At 40.8% G+C, this 24,518-nt stretch overlaps 2 protein-coding genes across 3 annotated transcripts in view; both read right to left on the bottom strand.

Moving 5' to 3' along the window:
* Positions 1-820: 820 nt before the first annotated feature.
* The window catches only part of FBXO40 (F-box protein 40), a 79,352-nt gene continuing 55,654 nt past the window's right edge, over positions 821-24,518 (bottom strand). The window contains exons 1-5 of one of the 2 annotated variants that reach the window (XM_037525473.2): positions 13,295-13,522; positions 13,073-13,183; positions 8,407-8,439; positions 5,598-7,508; positions 821-2,542 (exon numbers count right to left, since the gene is read on the bottom strand). In XM_037525473.2, the coding sequence (XP_037381370.1) occupies positions 2,327-2,542; positions 5,598-7,508; positions 8,407-8,409 (2,130 nt within the window). In that variant the 5' untranslated portion in view covers positions 8,410-8,439; positions 13,073-13,183; positions 13,295-13,522 and the 3' untranslated portion in view covers positions 821-2,326. Of the gene's footprint in view, positions 2,543-5,597; positions 7,509-8,406; positions 8,440-13,072; positions 13,184-13,294; positions 13,523-24,518 lie in introns of those variants that run through there. The other variant, XM_054700529.1, reaches the window with a different exon arrangement.
* ARGFX (arginine-fifty homeobox) lies at positions 16,209-23,550 on the bottom strand. The gene is given in 6 exon segments (XM_037526610.1): positions 16,209-16,522; positions 16,525-16,696; positions 17,951-17,998; positions 19,085-19,215; positions 21,953-22,078; positions 23,505-23,550. Coding segments are annotated over 6 exon segments (837 nt in total).

Consider the following 24,518-nt stretch of genomic DNA (forward strand, 5'->3'; position numbering starts at 1 on the left):
TGTAGGACCTAACTTATAATATTCACCCTATTAACCTTTCAGAGTGCAAAGCAGCTTTCATTTCTACCTATAGAGATATTGGAATTTCCATCCTATAGAGGTAAGTCAGTCCATAGACACACAATCTAATTCTTCAACTTGATTTGATAGCACACATAGGTCAGACTTTTTACAATGGTTTTCCTGTTACATCTCCCAGTTCCACCTTGCTCTTCACTTTTTCTTTACCATGTCTAAAATCTACTTAATAAATAAAGAACTGTGTGAAATCCTAAATATTGTAGATAACTAGGCAAGATAATATTTTGCAATACTAAAAAGAGTAGCAATACTTACTCCTACTGGTATGTCAACTTTAGGGCAACAGTTTTCAACCAGGAGTGACTTTTGCTCCTAGAGGATATTTGACAATGTCTGGAGACATTTTGGTTGTTACATCTGTGGGGGTGCTGCTAGCATCTATTGGATTGAGGTTAAGGATGCTGCTTATCATATAATGTACAGGACAATCCCTTATCACAAAGAGATATCCAGTTCAGAATGTTGATAGTTCCAAGAAACCCTGCTTTATGGATGTTTCTATTGTGTATATTTTCTTTTACTTTGTTCTTAAGAGAACTCACTCTAACCAAAACCCAGCAGTATCACCCATTTTTGATAGGCTGAAGTCTTGACCAATAATAGATTGGAGCAATTATAAGGAACTGTTAGATTGCAGACTGAGGGGTGCCCTGGGATCCCCAAACCTGCACACTCTTTACACATGCTTTACACAGCTTCTGCCACCTGCCACATAAAGACAAAGCACACTCTTATGTGAAAGAACTTTAATAGGATAGTGTGCATAGAGAGAGAAGAAAGGGTAGTAGTTTTCTCATAAAACATACCAAGTTACCTGTCCCCTTGTGGGTAAATGCTCAGCCAAACAGGGTGGGCCCAATGTGAAGCTACTGAGGCCTCAAAACTTGTCAAAGGTGTAAGGCACCTTCTAGCTGGAACCACAGGAAAAGGGCTGATGGGGCCAGACAACTTTGGGACAAAGTGAGCAAAATTAGAATACAAATCAAGCCAGTGGCTGCCATTGTCAGCCTCCACCCAGGTCTCTCATTTCTTCCAAGAGTCTCTGCAAGTCTCTCAACTCCACATGTCTCCCTCCACGTCCCCCAGATCCGAGAAGCAAATGCACCTTCTTCACTTGTCTCTGCCTCCTCTAAGTCTCTTTCTCTAAGTCTTTCTCTGCTCAGCCCCACCCTTCATTAGTGGGCCAGGGAACATGAAACCGCCCCCTTTTAAAGGAAATTACTCTGTAACAGAACTGCTATGCTCTCATGTCTTCCATCCCAAGGTCCCCCATGGGTAATGGTGTCCAGGACCTGGTGACTGGTGCCACAAGAACTGGTGTTGGCCTTGTTTGAGATTTTCCAAATGTCTAGTCCTTGGCTATCCTGAATATTCTAGCATGACACTGAAGTTGGTTTTAAGCCTTGAGGTTACTTCGGATAGTATAGGGCGGTGCTGGACTATGTATATGCTGCCCCTCATCTAGATCTAGATTATAATTTTAGAAGAAAAGAACTTTGATTCTTAGGCCATTATTAAGATGTTTAAGTGAAGCCGTTTGTCCTATATTTTCCTGTAAATATATTGTCTCCTTTGGACTCTATTTTTCAAGGTCTTTTTTTCTCTGTGTGGCATGATTCTACATATCACACTCTGTGACCTCATTTTAGCCTTCTCATCCTTTGGCCAGTGGTGTCCTCGAGGCTTCTGTGACTAGTAAATGTCTCCAATTTGTCGGATGAAGTTGGTACTGTCTGGGTTCAGAAGTAGTAGGGTAACTAAAAGAAGCCCCAGACTTGACTGTCAAGACAACCCCAGGTCCTGAACACACTGCGTACCCTTCATCTTGGGTGCTCTGGGAGGCACCTCAGTCCCTGTCCCTGCATTGTCTGTCCCACAATTTTGAAAGGTGCTTTGTAAAAACTAAAGAGCTCTTCACAAAAAGCACAGGCTAGTGCTGGTCATTGTTTTTGTTGCTCTCTGATCCCCTAAGGCCTTGTTCATCTCCCAAATGGCCTCAAGTTACCTATTTTCTCCTCAGGCTAATTTACTTTAGAAAACAAAAGACAAAAAAGCAAAGAAATCATCAATATGGCACTAAGCAATTATACAAGCCATGGGATAGACTGGTTAGATTGCTCAGGTTTACAGAACATTGCATATTCCAGCACACCCAGGCAAGCACACGCAGCATACAGAGAGAAGTCCTCAAAATCCTGCTTTCAGTAACTCTGCAGGGGAATCCAAGAATGGTGGCTCTGAGTGTTCAGAAGGGGTGTTTTCGTTGAGGTCTGGCCCGAAATGTGGCTACTAAGCTCTCTCGGGACTGCTCACGGGGTTGACACATGCTGGTCAAAAGAACCGGTTCAGTCTTGTGCTCTACCACATTGAAAGGACAGGTTTTCAGGTGCTCAGACATGGAGGCGACTTCGTTAAACTCCCAGCTCTTGACTTTGGAGAAGAGGCTGCTGAACTGCCAGATCTGTTGGGAAAAATAAAAGCTCAAAAGTGAATTTTGGGGCAATACCCTCAGGCTGCCTTTATTTGAAAGGTATAAGGAAATGCCTTTCTGTTCACCTTCCTGTTCCTAACTTCAGAGAGTGTTAGTGGCTGCTGCAGGCATTTGTTGTTTCCATGTTTCAACATGGATTCGTACTTCCCCCTCCCAAATGGAAATCTTCTAAGACAGTCATGTAATTATGTGGGAATGACTAGGACCAATCTGAAAACTGACATACATCCTTCCTCCTGTCCCCTCCTCCCACGCAGTAACAGGGATTAGTTCTAGAATAGATATATGATTCTAAGCAGGGTAATCAGTGGCAATGAGACTCTAATGTAGAACTTCTGTTTGAGACATCTAGAAGCAGGTCCTCTTTTTCCCCAAGTGCTTGACCACTTGAACTGGGAAGTTGCAGTCTTGGGAGCTACTGGTAGGCACCAGGGACCACCAAGGGACAACTGTCTTAGAATGGAGTCACTGGGCCTCCCCGGTGGCGCAGCGGTTGAGCACTGGGTTGCAAAGCTGCCCGCAGCCTCTGCAATGCCGGTTAGATCCCCGCGCCGGGTGAGGGTCCCACATGGTGCGCAGACCTCTCCTGCTGTGCCCCGCTGCTCCCCTCAGCAGTGTGTTTCATCAGTCTGCCTGTTCTGTTCCCCGCCTTGGCTCTGGTGAATTCTCTCACCCTCCCGTGCTTCTGACTGTACCCAGTGCTTGTATAAATAAATAAATAAATAAATCTTTTTTAAAAAAAAAAAAAAAAAGAATGGAACCACTATTGAGGAAGTAGAGATAAGAATAGAGAGAAAAAACGTCAGTGGGGACGTTTTCTTGACCTGCTAAATCAAGACTTACCTGAAGCCATTTTCTTTGGATTTTTAGTTATAAGGGCAAATTAATTCCCTTTATTGTTTATGCCACTTTAAGTTGATTTTCTACTTCTTAAAACTAAAAATCATCTTAATTAGTAAGAGTTTCACTAGAATGAAACACCACAGGAAAAATCCAGTATTCTGGTACTCAAGCACCCTTTCAACTTCCCATCAAGAATATGGTAGCAAAGTCTTTAGTTATGAAACTTGGTTAGAGGATAGGCATAATCTGAGCCCTTCAATCACATCACTTCATCCTCAGTTTTTGTCACCATTCTTATGTAAGAAAAGTATTTCCTGAGATCTTAGAACTATTTTCTCTTTCATTTTAAAAAGCCATTTTAATATGAGTGTCCTTTAACCTTAGCTAAATTGTCTTACTCTGCAAGGAAATTAATTTGTTCCAAATGACAGTCAAGTGTGACCAGCAACCATTTAATTGGGGATGACCTTGAACCAAAAAATAATAGAGTTTCTAGTATTTCCATTAATCATTTGCCTCTAATTTTACAGAGGAGGATATTATGCAGTTCTAGATTATATGATTCTTAAGAGCTGGGTCTTAGTTTAACTTATGTTTAACTTGAACATGTGTTCGTTGGTGGTATTAACACATGGATAAAGGCATGGATACATGAAAGAGAGTGTCAGGATTATTTTTTGAAAAAGACTGCTCAGGGACTAACTAATGGAAAATATATAAAATGTTTTAGATATAATCAATAAAAATAGACGCAAACAACTCTAATTTCCAATGACAGTTTGCACACACCCAGATACTCGGAAGAAACTCAACAGGGAGATTATGGAATTATTCATCTAAATGGGCATTGTAAACATACGGTTCGTGTCACCAACATCTTTACCTTGGGAAAGGATGCTAAGGGCACCATGGACACAGTGAATTATGAGTCTCATTTCTGTACGGTACAAGCTGAGACAAGTTATAACACATTTGAGCAAGCATACCTGATTAGGAAAAAGGAACAAAGACTTTTGAATGGAGAGATTCTTTGATTTATATGGGAGAATTTTGTTTAAAAAAAAAATAGGTATTTGGAGCGTTGGAACTCAGTGGATCAAATTAGTTAAGTATGCCAAGGTGTCTTTGTTTTTTTATATTTTTTTAAAGATTTATTTATTTATTCCTACAAGAACTGGGGTGTAGGCCAGAGGCACGGGGAGTAAGAGAATTCACCAGAGACAGAGTGGGGAGCAGAACAGGTGGACTGCCTGAAACACACAGCTGAGAGGTCTGCTGCACCATGTGGGCTGCTCCCTGGTTGGCAGGGGATGGAACTCAGGCTGCAGTGGTCAGTGAGAGCCTCACAGCGCTGTCTTTAGCCCCTGTGCTGCCAGGGAGGCCCCATGCCAATGTGCATTTAACAAAGGCAAAATCTGTTTTTAAAAAAAATTCAGACATGGGGCTGAGGAACATTTGTGGGCATACTGTATCAGAGTCTGGGAAGGAAGCAAAGGGCTGATCAAATTGGGTAATCTGAAGAGAATTTTAAAAGGAATGATTTAAACATGTGCGGTGTATAGGAAAGCCACAAGGTACAGTGCAGCATTTGGAGTTGGTAACAATCTATAGAGGGTTCCTTCCATATGCCTGAATGGGAAGGAGAACCCAGAAGTAGTAATTGTGTAGAGACAACCAGCTGATACAGCCCTCAGGAGAGGGTCACAGCCAGAGTGGTGTGGAGAATGCATGCAGGGAAGAAGTCAGAAGAATAAATACTTCAGTGTTATATTTCTTTCCATTTTGATATTTCTTTCTCCCTCCCTCCCTCCCATCTCCTGGAGGGGAAATTATTACCCTTTCTTCTCTCTGATACACTTCCACTAGATTAACTCAACTAGAAGCTGGAGGTCAAAGGAACCAACTGACACTGAGACTCCAAGGGGACAGATCCAGGCAGAGAGGTTGGGGAAATAGTTCATGGGAGCAAACAGAAAATATTCAGTGTACACAGATAGAGAACAACCACCGCCACTGTCTGTATTGTTGTTTATACATTTGTAGACTGGCCTGTTTGAGTTCAGAGACTATGTCTATCCCTAGCAACCTAGTACAATCCCAGGTCCTAGAACAGTGCTTGGCACATGAAAGGTTCTTAATAAATATTTGTTGAATGAATGAATGAGTAAATGAATTTACTTGCCTCTCTGTGGACTCTCCAGGAAGTGCCTCCATGGGAATACTTCTTCTTCTGCCATTGGAGGAGGACCATTCCTCTCTCTTGTAACAAAGTGGCACAGATATTCCTCATGAGCACAGATACCTGGGAGAGCTGGGAGAGGCTGACGCTGTCCAAGAACCCAGCAATGTACTGCAAAAGCTCCAGGGGCAGGCTGGTTAGAGAGTTCTGGTTTTTTCTTCCAGGGCCTGAGAGATGGTTGCTCTTCCTTCCCTCACTGAGCTCTGAAGCAACCTCTGGCTTGATGGCAAAGCTCTGGAGCTCTTGACTGTAGATCAGCTTTGCCTTTTGCCCTGGGGGACGGAAATGGTTTTGAATAAATGTACATCCCAAGTAGGCAAGCGGGCATCGATGTTGGAACCAGCCATTGAGACATGACTGAATGTCTGTGTGGACATTCTTAAAATGTAGGGGGAATTCATCCCGCCTGAAGAATTTGTTGCAAGTGAAAGTGAAGGCAGAGCTGCTTTTGTTGTGTCTCCTGGTCACACACTCACTGTGCAGCTCCACATGGAGCCCCCCATCTTGGGCGGTAGGTAGGTCAGCTAGCACTGTCCCCGAGGAAAACTGTTCTGGTTCAAAATTGTATGTCTGTGTAGCAAAATCCATGAAGAGCCCATCAATGCTCCTGGATTCGGAGATGACGTGACCTTTGAGTTCTCTTTCCAGAGCACACAGAAGAGTGGTCTTGATGAGATCTGATTTTGGTAGCTCCTCCACCGTGATCCCTAAATCTGAAGTATCTACTGCCTTGTGTTCACTGGGCTTGCAGCTCAACATGGCATCGCCAACACGAGCCCGCTTTCCACAGTAGCTCACGGGAACTTTGAAGGTATACACAGTCTTAACTTCCTGAGCCTCAAGATTGCCATAAACGAAGTCTCTCTCCTTAGGAGTACAAGCAGGCATCTGACCAAAGTGAATAAGCATTCTTCCATTGTGCACCAGATACATGTTATAGTCCTTGGCATCCACAGCTGTTTTTAGTCTTTCCAGAACACCATCCTGCCAAGGGGCAAGGCCAGTTGTTTCTACAGCTACATGAAGATCCCCTTGCTGCTGGTTTTCCTGTGTTTCTGTCCCTCTGGCATTACCCTCTCCTACCGTGTTATTGCTGCTAGAAATCTGTTCGTTCCCAGGACCATTCGTGCTTTTACTCTCACAGCTCCCTGATGACTTGGTTAAAGCAGAGGCTCCATGTTCTTTGCTGAACATATTTTCCCACTTGCCAAACATGGCCAGGTCCATCCCATCTTTGGTTTTGGCTAATGCCTCTCTTTCTTCTTGGCTCAGATCTGCCGTCTCTCCATTAGTAGCTGACAGAGAGTCTTGTGGTACCAAACCAGCACCCATTCCACCCACGGCTCCCCCCATTTCCTTCCAACTGGCTTCCCCATTCATTGTTGGTTCCTGTTCAGTGGGCTCTCTAGTTTCTGGGAAAAGTTCTACCATTTTCAAAGATCTGAAAAGGACCCTCTGGTCCTGGAGGGCCAGGGCTGTATCCAAACACTCCTCACTAGGAGTTTCTTTCATGATGTTCTGATGGAGGGGTGTTTCAGAGTCCACGTTTGGCCAGCGGTTCCACTCCATGGAGCAGCAGACCACGCTGGCAGGGCACACCTGCAGGTGCTTGGCCAGCTTGTGGCGGGACATAGAAAGGGGGCAGCCATATTCCGAGTTGAGGCACGGAACCTGTTCTAAAGGGCAGAGGAGCTCATGCTCTTCCTCTTTGCACATGTGGAAGGTGGCACCACAGAGCAGACGGCAATTTATCACGAGGCAGGAGACCTCGGGCTCCACAGGAATGCGGCAGTGCCGGCTGAAACATCTCTCACAATGCCTGTGCTGCCCAAGAGGAGGTCTGTGCACCCGACCCTGGAGACATCAAAGGCAAGGGGAAAGAGAAGACGAGTGACTACTTGCAGGGAAGCTCTACACATGACTGTTTTAGTTTCCTAGTCATACATGTCTAATGTGGGAACCTTAAAAATTATAGACAATCATGGAGAAGAAAGCAAAAAAAAAAAAAAAATAGGACTCCTAATTCCACAGCTCAGAAATAACAGTTAACAATTTTTTCTTTATTTTTCACTAGTTTATTCTATGTATATGGTAGGTGTGTTTAAAATAGGAAAGGCAAATATAAAGCTGAATGTAATGAATCACAATGTTGACAATTGCTATTTTTGAGTAGTGAATTATAGGTGGTTTATATCACACAGTTAATACTATGAATAAAATCATGCCATACTATGAACACAATTTTTAAACTTGCTATTATATACCATGAGACTAGGCTGTTTTCTTAGTTATTCTTTGCAAACCTTCTTCATAATTGCAGTATAATCTTCCAGAATGAGTGTGTTGTCATTTAACCAAGTACCACCAGGGGGCGCACTGGGAGGACAAGGGCCATGCCCAGTTTTGCTCACATCTGTGTTCCCAGCCCTCTCTCAGGAGCTGGACCATTGTGCCCAATTAAACTTGCTGATTGGAGAAATAGTTAACAATTTAGATTACTGCTGGATTTTTTTTTTTAATTTTGAAAGTTGTACTAAACTCTTTGTTCTGAAATATTTCTTGACTCTGTCCTTTCCCCCTACTCCTTATCAATTTTGTCTTGGTCCTGCTCTAGTACTTCTAGTTTGTCAAAAAGCCAATAAATATCCTCAAACCGTACGGACAAGTCTGCCAGCTGCTTGGATGACAGGCTAAATGAAGCCAGACTAGGACTTCTGAAAAAATGAAGTTCCAATAAGCACCGGGTACTTACCATAACTCTCTAATTACTTCTTGCTCCGTAACTCTAGGGGAAAATATAAAAATATGAATATGAATGATTAGTAATAAATTATCATGGTTATCTATATTAATAGCAGGGATCAAAGAGACTTTGTCTACTCTCCCTTTAATTTCTTCTGCCAGCCGGGGGATAATTATCATCGCCCCCACTTTATAGGAAAAAGACAGCTTGAAGAATTTAAATAACCTATCCACGGTGAGCAGGGTGACCAATGTTCCTGGCTTTCCTGGGACTCTCCTGGTTTTAGTACTTATTTGCATTATGGACTCCTTGTTGTCGTTTAGATTTCAGCTCACATGCTACCTCCACAAGAGGCTTTATCTAACACCCTCTTTACAAAATAACTTAATGAGCACTCATGTATTAGCCAAATTATTTTTGACCAGTTATTTAATCTCCTGAAAGTGAATTTATTTATCCATAAAATAGAGCTCATAAAAACCCATGTGATTGTGACAAATGAGATAAAGTAGGAAAAGTGTCTCAATATGAGTCACCCTATTGTTAGTCCTTCCTCTATGAAGAAGGTTATTCTCATGGTCACCTCCCTTCTCCAAGCCTTTATTTCTTCCCATTGCATCACTCCCATGGCCCTTGGCTGGCCTTTCAATTTTCAGTTCTCCTTCACTCCGATATATCTTACAAACCACTGACAGTTTAATAATCTTCAAACCCTATTTTTAAAAAGTTTATCTTGCTCCTTTAAGAATGTGAATTCCCTGAATCTCCCCCACTAACTTTTGTTCCCTTGTAATTACCACAAAACATTCACTCCTTAAGCACTCAGGAATTCAAACAATACTGCATCAGCCTGGAGGGATTTATGGAGGCCAAAAAGGTAACCTGAGGGCATCTTTATTTCCTAGACCCAAGCTTGTAGCTTTTATTGTTTACTTGCATTATACTGTTTATTTAAAAATAAAAAATAAAAAGGAAGGTGCCAGTCGAGACTCAGCTTCTCTTGCCATTGGCTGCACAAGTCCACACACCTGAGGGAAGGGGCTGTGACGATGTGGGTTGTGAGCCATTCTGATGAAGAGCATGAAGGAGCAGAAGGGCTGAGACCACTGAGATGTGTTCTGGTGGCACCGCAGGAGCTCAACCAGACAGCAGGAACGCCTCTCCAGGAGTGTGGGGAACGTTCCTAGGGACTGAGAGCGTGAGTACAGCACTGCCTCAATCAACACTTATTAAGTCTCAGTTGACTGAATTTGAACAGAAACCTAAAGAAGGCAGAACTTTGAAAGAACTGTGAGAGCAATTTGAAACAAATTTAGGAGGAAAATATAATGATGTCAGATAATTAATTCTGGGTTTTTTTTTAAGGAAGAAAAATGTTTTCAATTTTATTAGGTTTAAGTAATTCAGTAGAAAAGACTTCAGGAGGTTGGAGTTATAACAATCGTCATGCTGTCAGAATTGTTTTCAGTGGGTTATAGTACTTGTTCTTAACCCTTGCAGTCATAAAATCAGAAATCTGGATGAGGGAGATAATCAGAAATTCTGTACTTTGAAGCTTCTCCAATTTCAACATGCATAGGAATCACCTGGCAATCTTGTTAAAATGCAGATTCTGATCTGGCAGGACTGAGGTGGGCCTGAATCTCCTCTAATAACAGTCCTAGTCAATGGTGATGGTCCAAGGACCTCACTGTGAAAGGAAAGGGTCTAGTCTAACCTCTTCATCTCCTACAAGTGAAACTGAGGCCCAGAGAAGTAAAGCATTTCACCAGAGTCTCTGGCTTTAATCATATACTTTCGTTTTCTTAAAGATTTATTTATTTATGCATACAAGAGCTGGGGTAGAGATCAGAGATGTGGGGAGTGAGAGGATTCACCAGAGACAGAGTGGGGAACAGAATCGGCAGATTGATGGAAGTACACTGCTGAGGGGAGCAGGAGGTGAGACAGGAGAGGTCTGCTGTACCACGTGGGTTGCTCCCTGGCTGGGGATCAAATGCGTGCTGCAGAGGCTGCGGATTGCTTCATAGTGCTGTGCTTAACCCCTTGTGCCACCAGGGAGGCCCACTTTTGTTTTCTTTAACCTCACAGTAGGGTAAGTAAATTTATCAGGCTTTTTATGCCATTAAACTCTATGGCTGTAACCTGCGGCCTTGATTGTGTTAATGCAGGAGGTGCTTGGGAGTGTGGGCGTGGGACATGCATATTTACTTGTGGACACCTGGGCATGCATAAGTGTGCACCACTGAGCCTAGAGGCGGGGCTAAATGAGGAAGGCAAGTGGTATGAGTACAGAAGAGGGGTGAAGGGAGGGAGGGGAAAAATCGAGAAAGAGTGAAGATTTGTGGAGGATTGGGAGACTCGCTTGCCTGCCTGCCTCCCAGACCCCTTGCCTGGCCCATGACTGCCTTCTTGCATTCCAGCCTCCCTGACTGGTGTGCCTGTGTACCTGGTTCCCTAAGAGAACATTAAAGTCTGAAAAATCCACCCAGGCCTCCAGGACTCTATCGATCTGCCAAAATCGATAGTAAACCTACCCTGTGCATGCTTGCATAAAATTCACTTTGATGTTTTATTGAGTCTACTGAAACAGCAGCACTCTACAAGCCACCTGCATGTTAGTGGCCAAGGGCATGAGGGCAGCCCAGGTGGTACCAAGGGCAAAGAAGGACAGAGCTTGGAAGGATGAGGATGAGGTGGTGACCAAGTGTCCTTTGCCAACTAGGTCATGAAAAGGCATATAGCAGGTATATTTAAATTACTGACCCATGCTAAAAAGAATGGAATTAACAGATAACAGACTTAACATTCTTTACTATAACTTTTAAGTTAGTAGGCAAATAAGGTTGATGTCAGGAAGATATTTTTAGACAAGGGGCATCTCGGCACCCCTCACATGATGTCAGTGACTATTTTGCCACCTCATGTGGCTAGAGCTGGCAATAATTATTTATTCTCGAACTTTAACTTCAATGAAAGTGACAAGGTCAAAATTAAAGGTCAAAGGTATTCTTTAATTCTTAACCAACGAAGCAGCCAATTAACTAATTCCTTTCATTATATATTGTTAACCTATTTCCCTGCTATGGAGATATTTAATTCTAGGGAAAGAAAATGTGTAAATTTAAGTATTTAGGTAATTCCTTTACCTTTTGAGATTTTAACATAATCAGTTAACTGAGGATTCCATGATCCTGGGCTGGTCCATAACTACAGTACCTTCTCTATACCCTAGAAACATAACCACTTACCCCCAAACCTTTTCAACTACTACATGCAGTTTTTCACATATGCTAGAAATAGCTCTACCTTTAAACTTTCTAGTAATTTAATTAGTTAATTTTCATAGCTGGTGTTTATTAGACTACCGTTTTATTTTTGGCAAAAATGATCAGGGATAAGGGGGCAAGGTACCTAACAAGCTGAATTATCTGGGGTTAACTGTGAGTCAGTCTGAGTCACTCCTCAGCTGACATGTCCCACTCTCATTCAGCCAGCACCCCAGCATACACCTTGAAATCGTCGGGGCCAAGGAAACCTTGACAAGGTTAATTGAAGTTATTAAGCATGTATGCAAGACGAATTTGTGCATAGCAAAAATCATAATTATATCTTAGACACCTATAGCAGAGCTATGGGGTGCATCTAGAGCTTACAGAGGTAGGAAGGAACAGGAATTAAGAAATATGGGTAGGTCTCTTTTTACTTGGCATGGTGGGTTTAGCTTATACACTTTAAAGTTCTGAGTATACAGAATCCCTTTTGCTTTGTAGGCCACTTCACAGGGTGTCCTTAGCTGAACTTTGTACTGTAAGACTAAAGTGAGGCTCAGAGCAAAACAAGAAAACAAACACTGCCCTCTTATCCCTGATCATTTTTGCCTATGCATGCAACACTGTGCAGTTATTCTAAGAGCTAGAAGTTATCCATCTACATTTTAAAGCTCTCAGTACTTCAGGAATCATTAATCATTTTACTATTGTCTCTCTGAATATATAAACTTCAAGTTTGTAATAACTTTCGGTTTAGGTGCAAAAGCCTTAATAAGTGACTTAGCTTGTGAAATATTTTTAGTTCTATTGCATGAATGCGTTTTGGATTCAGGAGAGCTGGGGAGGAAAGAGCCATATTTGGGGAATATTGTTGGAGAAAAATAAATCTAAAACTCTGCGGGTAAAGTTTAAATAGTACATGATGTAAGTATGATTGTGCTACATTAACAGGGAGCTTGACAATGGGTGACATTTAAATTACATGAGAATGACTTATAATTAACAAAACAAATGCCGATTGGTGAAATGATCACAGCATTTGGACTTAAGAAAATAGAAACCCTGGGTTCTGGACTTTCTACCACCTCCACTCTGTCGGCCCCTCCCCCTCACCACTGTGTCATTTTAGAGATATCACATAACCTCTCTCATGCATTGTAGAAGAAAGAACCTAAACTGTTAGAAATCAGGTAATATTAGCCAACTTTTCAAAACGTGGACTTACACATTAGCTGGGTCTCATTCTCAGTGCCAATATTCCCCCACCAATGTCAACTTGTAACTAACTTGCTTAACAACCTTGTTGCTCAGAGCAAAAAGGTGATGTGGTGCTCAACCTCCTCCTGCATGTTCACCACTCTGAACATCCCCGTGGTACACCTGCTCACGTTTGAAAAGCTTACCTGAATAGCCTGGGTGAAGTCAGCATCTGCTACACCCGTGTCCCTTGATTGTGAGCAAGCAGATTTGAGGAGGTGGCCAGGGGTGCATCAGCTGCAGAGTAGGATAGAGTTCTGCTTGGGAGGAAAGGAAAGGAGAGAAAACTTGAACAGAAATAGTTCAAGTGTTTCGAAGTTAAAAATAAAACTATATCACAAGGGGCAGTGTGACCAGGCTCAACTTACGATTTTTTTTTTCCTTCCCCTGTATTTATCAACACTCAGTCTCTGCTGGAGTGGGATTTAGCAAGGGAAGCCAGAGGGAAGCGGGGTTTTATACCAATGTGTCTTCTTTCCCTTGAGGAAGGAGGGAAATCCTTTGCAGAAGGAACATTTTCAAGGCCACAGAGGCCTCTCAGACTCCTATGCAGTCAGCAGGTCCAGCTGTGCTCTGCTGTCTGGAGGAGCATTCAGGACAGGCTGCTGCTCTAATTATAACTGTGCTTTGCATCTAAACCATCAGTGGCTGAAACAGCAACTTGTGTAAGTGACACGAGGTCCTCTCTGTTTCTCCTTTTTCTTGTCATGTAAGTGGTTCCTGGACCTCTTTTTTCCCAAGTGGTTAAGAAAGGGAATGTTCTTAACTCAGGAATTAGTGTAACATAAGTCCAGTGTAAGAGAACAGGAGGGAGTAGGAGACTTAGATATTGCTTAATCCAGTTGCTCGTAGTATTCCTTATGATGCTTTTAATTTCTGTAAATTTGGTGGTTATGTCTCATTTTTTATTTCTGATTTTAGTAATTTGAGTCTTCTTTTTTATTTTTTGTGAGTCTAGAGTTTTGTCATTTTGTTGATCACTTAAGCATTTGGTTTCATAGATTTTCTCTATTGTTTTCTTATTCTCTGTTAATTTATTTCTACCCTAGTCTTTATTTCCTTCATCTGCATACTTTGGACTTAATTTACTCTCCTTTTTCTAGTTTCCTAAGCTGAAAAATTATTGATTTGAAGGTTCAATTATAGAGACAGTAAAAAGAACCAGTGGTTGCCATGGGTTGAAAGGGAGGTATGGCTAGGAGGAACACAGAGAAATGTCTTTTCTGAACAATGAAAGAATTCATTGTATTTTTTTTTATTGAGTTAACATTGGTTTACTGTATATTATTTAGAGTTATAAATTCATTCCTCTCCAGATTTTTGTTACCACACCTGCCACCCAAATACCCGTAGGCCTCTGCTATCATCCATTGGGGTCTCCCCTTGCTTTGCTCTCCACACTTTCCCTCCCCCTCTGGTAGCCTCAATTTTGCTATCAGATTTCTGGGATGCGTTTTTGTTTATTTTTATCAGTTTCTTTGTTTTTATCCTCTGTATTCCACTTACGCATGAAATCATCCAATATTTGGTTCTCTCTCCTTTTGACTTTTTTTACATAGCATAATCCCCTCCAGTTCTATCCATATTGTCCAAATGTCAATATTTCACCTTTTTTTTTAATGGCTGAATTGTATTCTATTGTATTAATATACCACATTTTCTTAATGTACTCATGTGCTGTTGAACACTTGGGTTGTTTCCATAACAGGCAATTATAAATAATGCTACAGTGAACACAGGGATGCAAATATTATTCAAATTAATGTTTTTGTAGTCTTTGGATAGATGCCTAGAAGGGAAAATATTGGATCATATATTAGATTATTTTTAATGTTTTGTGACATCTCCATATTGCTTCCATATGGACTGGACCAGGCTACATTTCCACCAGCAATGTGTGGGGTTCCTTCTTCTCTACATTTCCTAACACCTGTTGTTTCTGCTCTTTTTGATATGGGCCGTTCTCACTGGTGTGAAATGGTATCTCATTTTGATTTTGATTTGCATTTCCTTGATATGTGACCAGTGAACATTTTTTTTTTTTTTTCAGTGGACTTGGTCATCAGTATGTCTTCTATGGAGAAATATCTATTTAGCTCTTCTGTCTATTTTTTGATTGGGCTATTTGTTTTCTTTTTGTTGAGTTGTATGAGTTCTTTGTAAATCTTGGATATGAAATCCATGTTAGTAAATGACATGTAAATATCTTCTCCCATTCAGTAGGGTGTCTTTTTGAAAAACATTTTCTGTATCCTTTTATTCAGGTTTTGAACTTTTCTCCACAGAGGTCTCAATTTTCTTAGTTAAGTCTTAGATTTTTTTCATCAGGAGGCATTTATTTTATGTTTCTTTATTACTAGTGTTAAGAAATGACATTAATTTGTAGGATGATCATGTATTGGGAGAATTTACTACGCCAACAATCTGGCTGTTTTGTCAGGTTTTTTTTTTTTTTTAATATTTATTTATTTATTTATTTATTTATTTATTTATAAAAGCACCAGGTACAGTCAGAAGCGCGGGAGGGTGAGAGATTTCACCAGAGTCAGAGTGGAGAGCAGAGCAGGCAGAAGTACACGAAGTGACGAAGTACACTGCTGAGGGGAGCAGCGGGTGGCAGAAGAGGTCTGCGCGCCGTGTGGGACCCTTGCCCAGTGGCGGGGGGATTGAACCAGCGCTGCAGAGGCTGCGGGCAGCTTCACAACCCAGCGCTCAACCGCTGTGCCACTGGGGAAGCCCTGTTTTGTCAGTTTTGCTAGATAATCCTCTCATCTTCAATATTCATTTTATCTCTTCCTATGACAGTTCTCACAATTCTACATGTGGACTCATATAATATCAAAACAAATGGTGATTTCTCCTTAAATTTACTAAAAATGCCTTTAGAAAATCCAGACCTAAAGACTGGAAATAAAATGTTAAGTTTATAAGCTGCCCATTAAAAGTAGGTGAGCCCTAAAAGTTACTGACCTTCTTTTCAAGAGTCTAAGGTAACTTTAAGAAGGGATTCTAGAGTCTCATTGACGATACAGGGACTGGGAAAGTTTTCTCTCCAGGGATAGTTATGTGGTTGATCATGTGGTAGTGAGGTATACTTGGGAAAAAACCTGAGTTTTTTATATTTCCATGGAAATAACAGTGACAACCCAGGTAAGCAACAAAAGTAAGAAGAGAAGCATGTACATGAGGCAAGAATATCTTTTTTCTATATGATCTGGTATTTATCAATGCTTTGATCTGAGAAATTCAAACTGGAGGGGTTTTGAAATTCCAGGATCTATCTTAGACCATGGGTTGCAAAACCTCTGCTTGTCCTAGCAGACCCCAGGCTTGCCCAGCAGATAGACTGACAGCTGGATCAGCAAAGATGCTAAGGGAGGAAACCTTTGTCTAGCTAGGGCCATGTTGGGTGGGGGTTAGATAATGATATAGACAGCAAAAAGAAGAGCTGGTTATCTCTTCCTCATCAGGAAAACTGTACAAGTCCATGATTTGGGCTATGTCATAGGCTTCAGAATACAACGCAGTGACTGAAGCCACTAGCCACTCTAACAGAGGCTCTTGCCTTTGATCATCACTTGTGGGACTCTCAGTGGTGAAAAATGCCATGTCCAGTCAGAAGGACCTACGTACTCAGATGGAAGGGAGCTATAGAAATCTGAATCTGTAGGGAAAATAGGATGAGCACCGGTTGATGCTCTGGGTGAGGCAGGCACATTCCTGGCTGGAAGGATCTGGTTTGATAGCTTTAGTGATTGCTGCTGCTGTTGCTGCTGCTTCTTCAATTTATTTATTTATTTATTTATTTATTTATTTATTTATAAATTTTATTTTTATATTCCCCATACAATTGCAACCCCCCCATTCTGACCCCAATCCCTCCCCTCCCGCCCCCCCACCCCCAAAAAGTGTCTCTGGTTCATAGTTTTTGTTGATTTTGATTTTCACTTTCTTATAGTTATTCATTTTCCTGGTCCCTTATTTAAGTTTTCTAGATTCCTGCTATGAGTGAGACCATCCAGTATTTTTCTTTTTCTTTTCGGCTTATTTCGCTGAGCATGATCCCTTCCAGCGCCATCCATGTTGCTGCAAATTGCATGTGTTTATCTTTTTTGAATGCTGAGTAATATTCCATGGTATATATGTACCTCATCTTCTTGATCCAGTCATCTATTTTTGGGCATTTGGGTTGTTTCCAAAGCTTAGCTATTGTAAACAGTGCTGCTATAAACATAGGGGTGCAGGTGCTCTTTGGAATTGATGTTTCTGTGTCCTTTGGGTAAATACCTAGGAGTGGAATTGCTGGATCATATGGAAGCTCTATGTTTAGTAGGTCCAGAAATCTCCACACAGCTCTCCATAGTGGTTGGACCAGTTTGCACTCCCACCAACAGTGCAGGAGAGTTCCCTTTTCTCCACACCCTCGCCAACATTTGTTGTTGCTAGTTTTTTTAATATGTGCCATTCTCACTGGTGTAAGATGGTATCTCATGGTAGTTTTGATTTGCATTTCCCTGATTACAAGTGATGTTGAACATTTTTTCATATGCCTGTTGGCCATTTGCATTTCCTCTTCAGAGAAGTTTCTTTTTAGCTCTTCTGCCCATTTTTTGACTGGATTATTTTCTTTGTTGTTGTTGAGTCTCATCAGCTCTTTGCAGATTTTTGTGATCAGTCCTTTATCATTAGTGTTGTGTGCAAAAATGTTCTCCCAGTTGGGGTTTCTCTTTGTTTTTGTTATTGTCTCTTTTGCGGTGCAGAAGCTCTTTAATTTGATGTAGTCCCAGCTGTTTATCTTTGCCTTCACTATCACTGTTTTGGGTGATGTGTCTGTAAAGATGTCTTTGATGTGCAAATCACGTAGTGTTTCGCCTATATTTCCTTCTATATATTTTATGGTTTCAGGTCTTATGTCTAGTTCTTTAATCCATTTTGAGTTGATTTTTGTGTATGATGTGAGGTAGTGGTCAAGCTTCATTCTTTTGCATGTAGCAACCCAGTTTTCCCAGCACCATTTATTGAACAAACTTTCTTTGCTTCTTCAATTTAAATTGTCAGTTCCTGAACCAAATCTGGGGTTTGGGGAAGAAGGGAAAGATTGTGATCTTTTAATAGAGAAAGAGATTGAGGGTTCACCTAGATAAAATATATGTATATATATATATATATATATATATATATATATATATACCATTATGTCCTCTTTAAGTCACCATAAAACTGAGTTCTGAGAGAGCAGAGGTGGGTATGAGGGAGTCAGTCAGGACAGTGAGGGACCAGGATTGGGGTTGGGGCTAGGACCCCAGAGAAACAAGACAAGAAAGAATGTATGTTTCAGAGATTGTGCTGGAGGTTCAGACAAAGGGTGCTGAACTTTAGAGAAGAGAAGCTTCATGGATCTAGAGGGAAGTGGAGAATTTGAATTGAATGATTCTCAAGAATTATTTTTAGAAGATCTCCACAGTAAGGAATACTCTAACAAAAATTTTTTGGTCCTGGTAGATGCAGAGTTTGGGGGAAGTTATTTGTCTGTAGGTAATGTTATGTGCAAACAGATTTGTAAGATTTTTCTCAGAAGACCCTAAGTGAAGCATCTGGATAAGAGTTCTTCCTTATTGAGCTCTATATGATAAAATCTCTGTATGTCTAATTCCAGTTATACTTATTATCTCTTTGACCCAGTCACTGAATCTCATCTTTTTTTCTTTTTAAAGATTTATTTATTTTTGCATACAAGAACTGGGGTACAGGCCTGAGGTATGGGGTTGGGGGTGAGAGGATTCGCTAGAGACAGAGTGGGGAACAGAACAGGCAGATTGACTGAAATACACTGCTGAGGGGAGCAGTGGGTGAGATAGGAGAGGTCTGCAGCATCATGTGGGTAGCTCCCTGGCCAGGGACTGAACTCGTGCTACAGTGGCTGTGGATAGCTTCATGGGTTGGGTCTTAACCCCTTGAGCCATCAGGGAGGCCCTGAACCTCATCTTTTAAACTGGATAATAGTGAGGTCAATATATGCAATGGGCCCAGTTCAGCCTCACACACAGTAGGTACTCAATAAATGCAATACTGTTATTTTTATGTTATGGAGGAAATTTCCAGGCTACTCAACAGCATGTAATTTAGATGGGGTACCAAAAACAGGCGATCACACAGACTGTTACTTTTGACTCTGATAGGTCGAGTTTCAAAGCAAGTTCCCTCTGGAGATTTTTATCTGGAAACATGGTGTGGCCAAACAGGTATATACAGGTGAATGAGGTATGACCTTGGTGTTTCTTCCATATTGCTGTAGAACACAGATGGAGGGGAGTGGTTACACTAACCCTACACCCTTCCCCCGTCCCCTCCCCGCAAAACCATAGCTGTGAATCTCCCATGACCTCCCTGAACCATATTTGGAATCCAAGAGATAAAGATGCCAGGTCTTGACTCTGGGTGGCTGACACCACAGTGACTTGCTTGCTTCTTTGTGATACTACTTTTGTTGGATTTGTTAGGCCCACCAGTACAGAGCTACACGGTACCTGTATAAGAGGACATTCTTGCCTTTTATTTACTTCAATAGCAATGTTGTTAATATTTCTCTGTTGAGTGATCTTTTTGATGCAGAGCTCCTTCAGTTAAGGAAATGTCTTAATATTCTGATTAAATTTTTATCAGAAATGGATATTGAATTTCTAAATATTTTCTGTCATCTTTTGATATGATCATGTATATTGTCTCCAACTATTAATGTAGTTTGATTATCTTATAAAATTTTATTTCTTAAAATATAGAAAAGAGCAATGATGCCATAACAAATACTCATAGCCTCACAACAAAAAATTTTTTAAAATCCTGTTGTCTGTATATGTAAACTATAGATAAAAGTAAACTAATAAATACATAGAACTAAAATAAGAAAAAAGCTTACAGGGGATGAAAAAGAGGGAAAAGACTGATCTTTTTGCATGTTTTTAGTTTTCTTAAATCATTATCAACTTGCTTCTTTGTCACTTGAAATATCATGCCTTTAAATAATCATAAGTAACCATAACTGATCATTTTTTGCATCTTAGTTTTAGGTTCATATCTAGGCTTAATAACCAGTCTAGATTGACAACTCCTTCCTTGCTCTTTCAAATGGGTCTTGGGGTTATTGGTTGTGACTTGCTACTCACCTGTACACAGCAGTAAATCATCAGGACTTGAGAAGAGAGCCCCTTAAACATTACCATGTAGACACTGGATAGCTCAGCAAGCTATTCTGAGAAAAACATCTGAAACTAACAATAGTTCTGCAGATTCCATTTTGTGAGTGAGTAGAGAAGAAACTCAGATTTATCTAAAAAGTAGTGGTATAGTCCAGGCCCCATGACCTTATGAACTAACAAACCAAAGCATCCCAAAAAAAGACAAAACACAACACAACAAAACAAAAACTGTGCATTAGGGAAAAAAACATATTTGTGTTTGGCTGGAAGGGACTGCTAAATTAAAAAAACAGACAAAGAAAGGGGAAGTTCAGATGAAGGAGGTGTTAGAGGAAGCAAATCTCTGCTTGATAACTTCACAAAAGGCAACAGAAAAGGAAACCAAAAATCCTTCTGGCTCATCCTTCACTTATGAAAGCACAGGAAAATTCATTTCACATAAAAAATGCACAACAGAAAAGATCACCATTATCAAAAGGGAAAATAAGAGACATAATAATGTACCTGTGGCACATATGCCTACAAAATGTGTGAAAACTCTAACTTAAATTTCAAAAGAAAGTAGAAGGAAAAAAGAAACTGTTATTGAGTTTCTGTTAGTGAGGTGACTTTTGGAAAAAACCTAAGGTTGGGATGGTTGTCAGGGGAACTATGAATGGAGTTGGAACTTTCAACCCTACCCCCTGATTTCTGGGGAGGGAGGAGGAGCTAGAGGTTGAATCAGTCACCAAGGAGCAATGGCTTAACCAATTGTGTCTGTGTAATAAAGCCTGCATAAAATCCCAAAGGATAGAGTTCTCAGAGCTACCAGGTTGGTGAACAAGAAGTATTCACATGCCAACCAAACTCCACACAGACATGGGACCTCAATGTATATGTATCATTTGATCCAGCTGTTCGTTTCTTTTAGTAATCTTTGTAATAAAATGAAAGTCTAGTGAATAAATTGGTCTCTTTTGTTCTATTAGTCATTCTAGCAAATTAACCCAAATAGGGGATTGTGGGAACCTGTGATGTATAGTTGTTGAATTCAGAAGCACAGACAACAACAGGAACTTGCACTGGCATCTAAGTGGGGGCAGTCTTGTGAAATTGAGCTATTAATTTGTGGAATCTGAAGTTCTCTCCAGGTAGAAAGTGTAAGAATTCAGTTAAATTGTATACAGGACACATGGTTGGTCTTAAAGAATTGCTTGGCATAGGGGAAAAAACTCTATCAGAATTGTATCTGGTTTGGAAAAGGGGCTTTCCATATTTTTTTTAAGATTTATTTATATATGCATACAAGAACTGGGATACAGGCCAGAGGTACAGGGGGAATTAGAGGATTCACCAGAGACAGAGAGGGGAACAGAACAGGCAGACTGACTGAAACACAGCTGGGGGAGCAGCAGATGAGACAGGACATGTCTGCTGCACCATGTGGGTTGCTCCCTGGCCAGGGATTGAACTTATGTTGCAGAGGCTGCTGATTGCTTCACAGTGCTGTGCTTAACCCCTTGTGCCACCAGAAAGCCCTGCTTTCCATATTTTTATTTCCCTATGTGTTAGTCCTTCTCTCCTAGAAAAACACTCTCACTTACTCTATATCTTGATTTTCAATTCATCTGTTTTAATTTGGTCGACCATGGGCCAAAGGCACTTGACTTTCACATGAAATTGATAGCTTCCCCTTTTATAATGGGAATGCTTTTTGAATGGACTTTTTTTGAGGGGAAAAAAGTTATAACAATCAATAGTTGCTTTAAAACAAATTCAAACTACAATTACAGGATCCCATGAAAAGAGGGTAATAATTGAGAAGGGAGGGTACAGGGGAATTATGCTTACTGGGAACAGCTGGAACCTGTGGTATCACACTTATATTAAAATCATCCATGTTGATAAAAGGGTCTGGCTGGGAATACTCTGGGGCCATTCTGTTCATCAGGGGTACTGCAATCTGGAATGGAAATCCTGAGTGGAAAAGGGATGCCGATAAAGTCATTTATTCCATGGAAAGCAATATTTTCAAGGGGCCTGGTTTGCTGTGATGACCTCAGGCATATGAAGTTAACCTCTAGAACTTCTACCTCAACTGGGAAATGATTCACATTTCATACCTTAGAGAAATACATCTTTAGTATCAGTAAAAAAATTAAGCTTTGAAAATATTAAAAATTGTATGTCAATATCTTTGTGATTCAGAGTAAAGGGATATTTTCTTTAGCGAGATTGCTGAAATCTATAGATGAAAAAAATAGATAAATGAGACAAATGATCACAGATTACTCATCAGAAATAAAAGAAGATAAACAGTGGGACAAACGTCTTTAAATGCTGCAAGAAAAGAAGTGTCAACTCAGAATTTTTATGTAGATGGAAACTATTCTTCAATAATGAAGTTGAAATGAAGACATTCTCAGATGAAGGAAACTATGAAAGTCTGCAGCAATAGTCCAATCTCTAGGAATGTTAAAGGAAGATCTACAGGTTGAAGGGAAATAATATAAGAGGAAAATCAGAACTTCAAGAATAAAAGGTCACAGAAGTGGTAAATACCTGGTTAAATATAAAGATTAATTTTCATTTAAGTTATTTAAAATTTATTTGAACTCTAAATGCAAAAATTGTCACATCTAGTGATTTGGATTTGGCTTTTCTTTGAAATAGGGAGTCATAAGAAGTAGTAAATAAAAAATTCACAGGGGGATCCTGTGTATCCTTCATTCAGCCCCTTAGACTGGTGGGTGGTTTGGGATGTTCTACCCTTTCTTCCCTTCTTCATTAGGGGTTAGATTTTTATAGATGTCTGATAACTCTCCCAGCCTCCCCTGACTCCCTCCTTATTTTCCCCACAGACATTTCCCCTAACAAAATTCCTTCAGGTTTAATTGTCTTGACATCTGCATCTTAGAGGACCCAGAAAATGCACCCTACTTTTGTGTTGCCAGTTAATCCACCCTGGGAAATTGGATTTAGTCAGAGCCGGAGGTCCTTGAATACTGTTACTGTCCTTTCTTTTTTTTTCTCTTTCTTTTCTTTTTTTTTCTTTAAAGATTTATTTATTCATGCATACAAGAACCTGGGTACAGGCCAGATGTGCAGGATGGTGAGAGGATTTACCAGAGACAGAGCTGGGAGCAGAACAGACAGACTGACTGAAATACACTGCTGAGGGGAGCAGCAGGCGAGACAGGAGAGGTCTGCTGCGCCATGTGGGTATCTCTTTGGCAGGCCGGGATGAACCCATACTGCAGAGGTTGCGGGCAGCTTCACAGAGCTGCACTCAACCACCTGTGCCACCAGGGGAGGCCCTGTTACTGTCCTTTTTTGAGGAGGACTTTGGATCCCTGACTGATGGGGTGAGACAGGAGGGAAAGCAGAGGACATTTTTACTCACTGTGATCAACATAGTCTTGTATCATGTAAATGCTATGATGATTCATGTAGATAAAAGAGTGGTTCTGGGGAGTCCCAAGGGTCCCTCTGTTTATCTGGGCACAATAGGACTGCATTGGTAGGTCTTAGAATAAAGAGGTGGAGAGTAATGAGCTCATTCACTTCTACCAATAGTAAATATTTAATGCCACTGGATTTGAGATTCAGGTCACTCAAATAACATGTCTGTGAAAGAAAAAGTGTGTTCACCTCCCGAAGCCTATTATCTCTGCTGAAAAATAGCAATAATCTCAGTCACACACAGCTATAATGAAGATTCACTGAGTCTATCTGTAAATCACAAAGCTTATTGCAATATAATGTTCAAAAGATAGCGACTGTTGTTATTTAGAAAAACAATTCAGACTAAGTAACTCCACTGCTCGGAAGCTTTCCATGACTCACTAGAGTAGGTGGGATAAATCCCATATGCTCATTGAGGCTGCTGTAGGCTCAGGGCAGAAAAGCAGTGCTGCCCTGAGATTTAAGCAAAAGCAGCCCTCTTCATGAGTCCCTTTAAAGGTGTTCCATGACTCATACTTTATACATATGTAATCACCTAGAGATCATGTGCAAATGCAGATTCTGTGTCAGTAGGTCTGGGATAGAGCTTGGGATCCTACATTCCTAACAAGCTATCAGATAATGTTATTACTGCCTGCAAATAAGACTGCAAGTAGCAAATTTTAATAAGGGCTTTCTCGGGTTCTCTATGTGCCTCTCCCTGCTGGGCCTGGAGTCCACAGAACAAGTGTCACGACCACTTGAAATACTTGTCCACTTCTAAATCATACTGCATGTACCAGGGACCACATGATTTTCTCTCATATGGCCCTGTACCTATATAGTATATTTCCTAAATTCATCCTCAGGAGTGAAGAACAAATTGTCAATGTGCACCTTTTTGGCCCAATGGTTGACAATTGGTCAAGGGATATCATCAGAGTCTGAATTTGTGCATGCAAATAGGGATAGG

The sequence above is a fragment of the Talpa occidentalis genome, unplaced genomic scaffold, assembly GCF_014898055.3.
Source record: "Talpa occidentalis isolate TD23 unplaced genomic scaffold, MPIMG_talOcc4v2.1 talOcc4.4, whole genome shotgun sequence".
Lineage (NCBI taxonomy): Eukaryota > Metazoa > Chordata > Mammalia > Eulipotyphla > Talpidae > Talpa > Talpa occidentalis.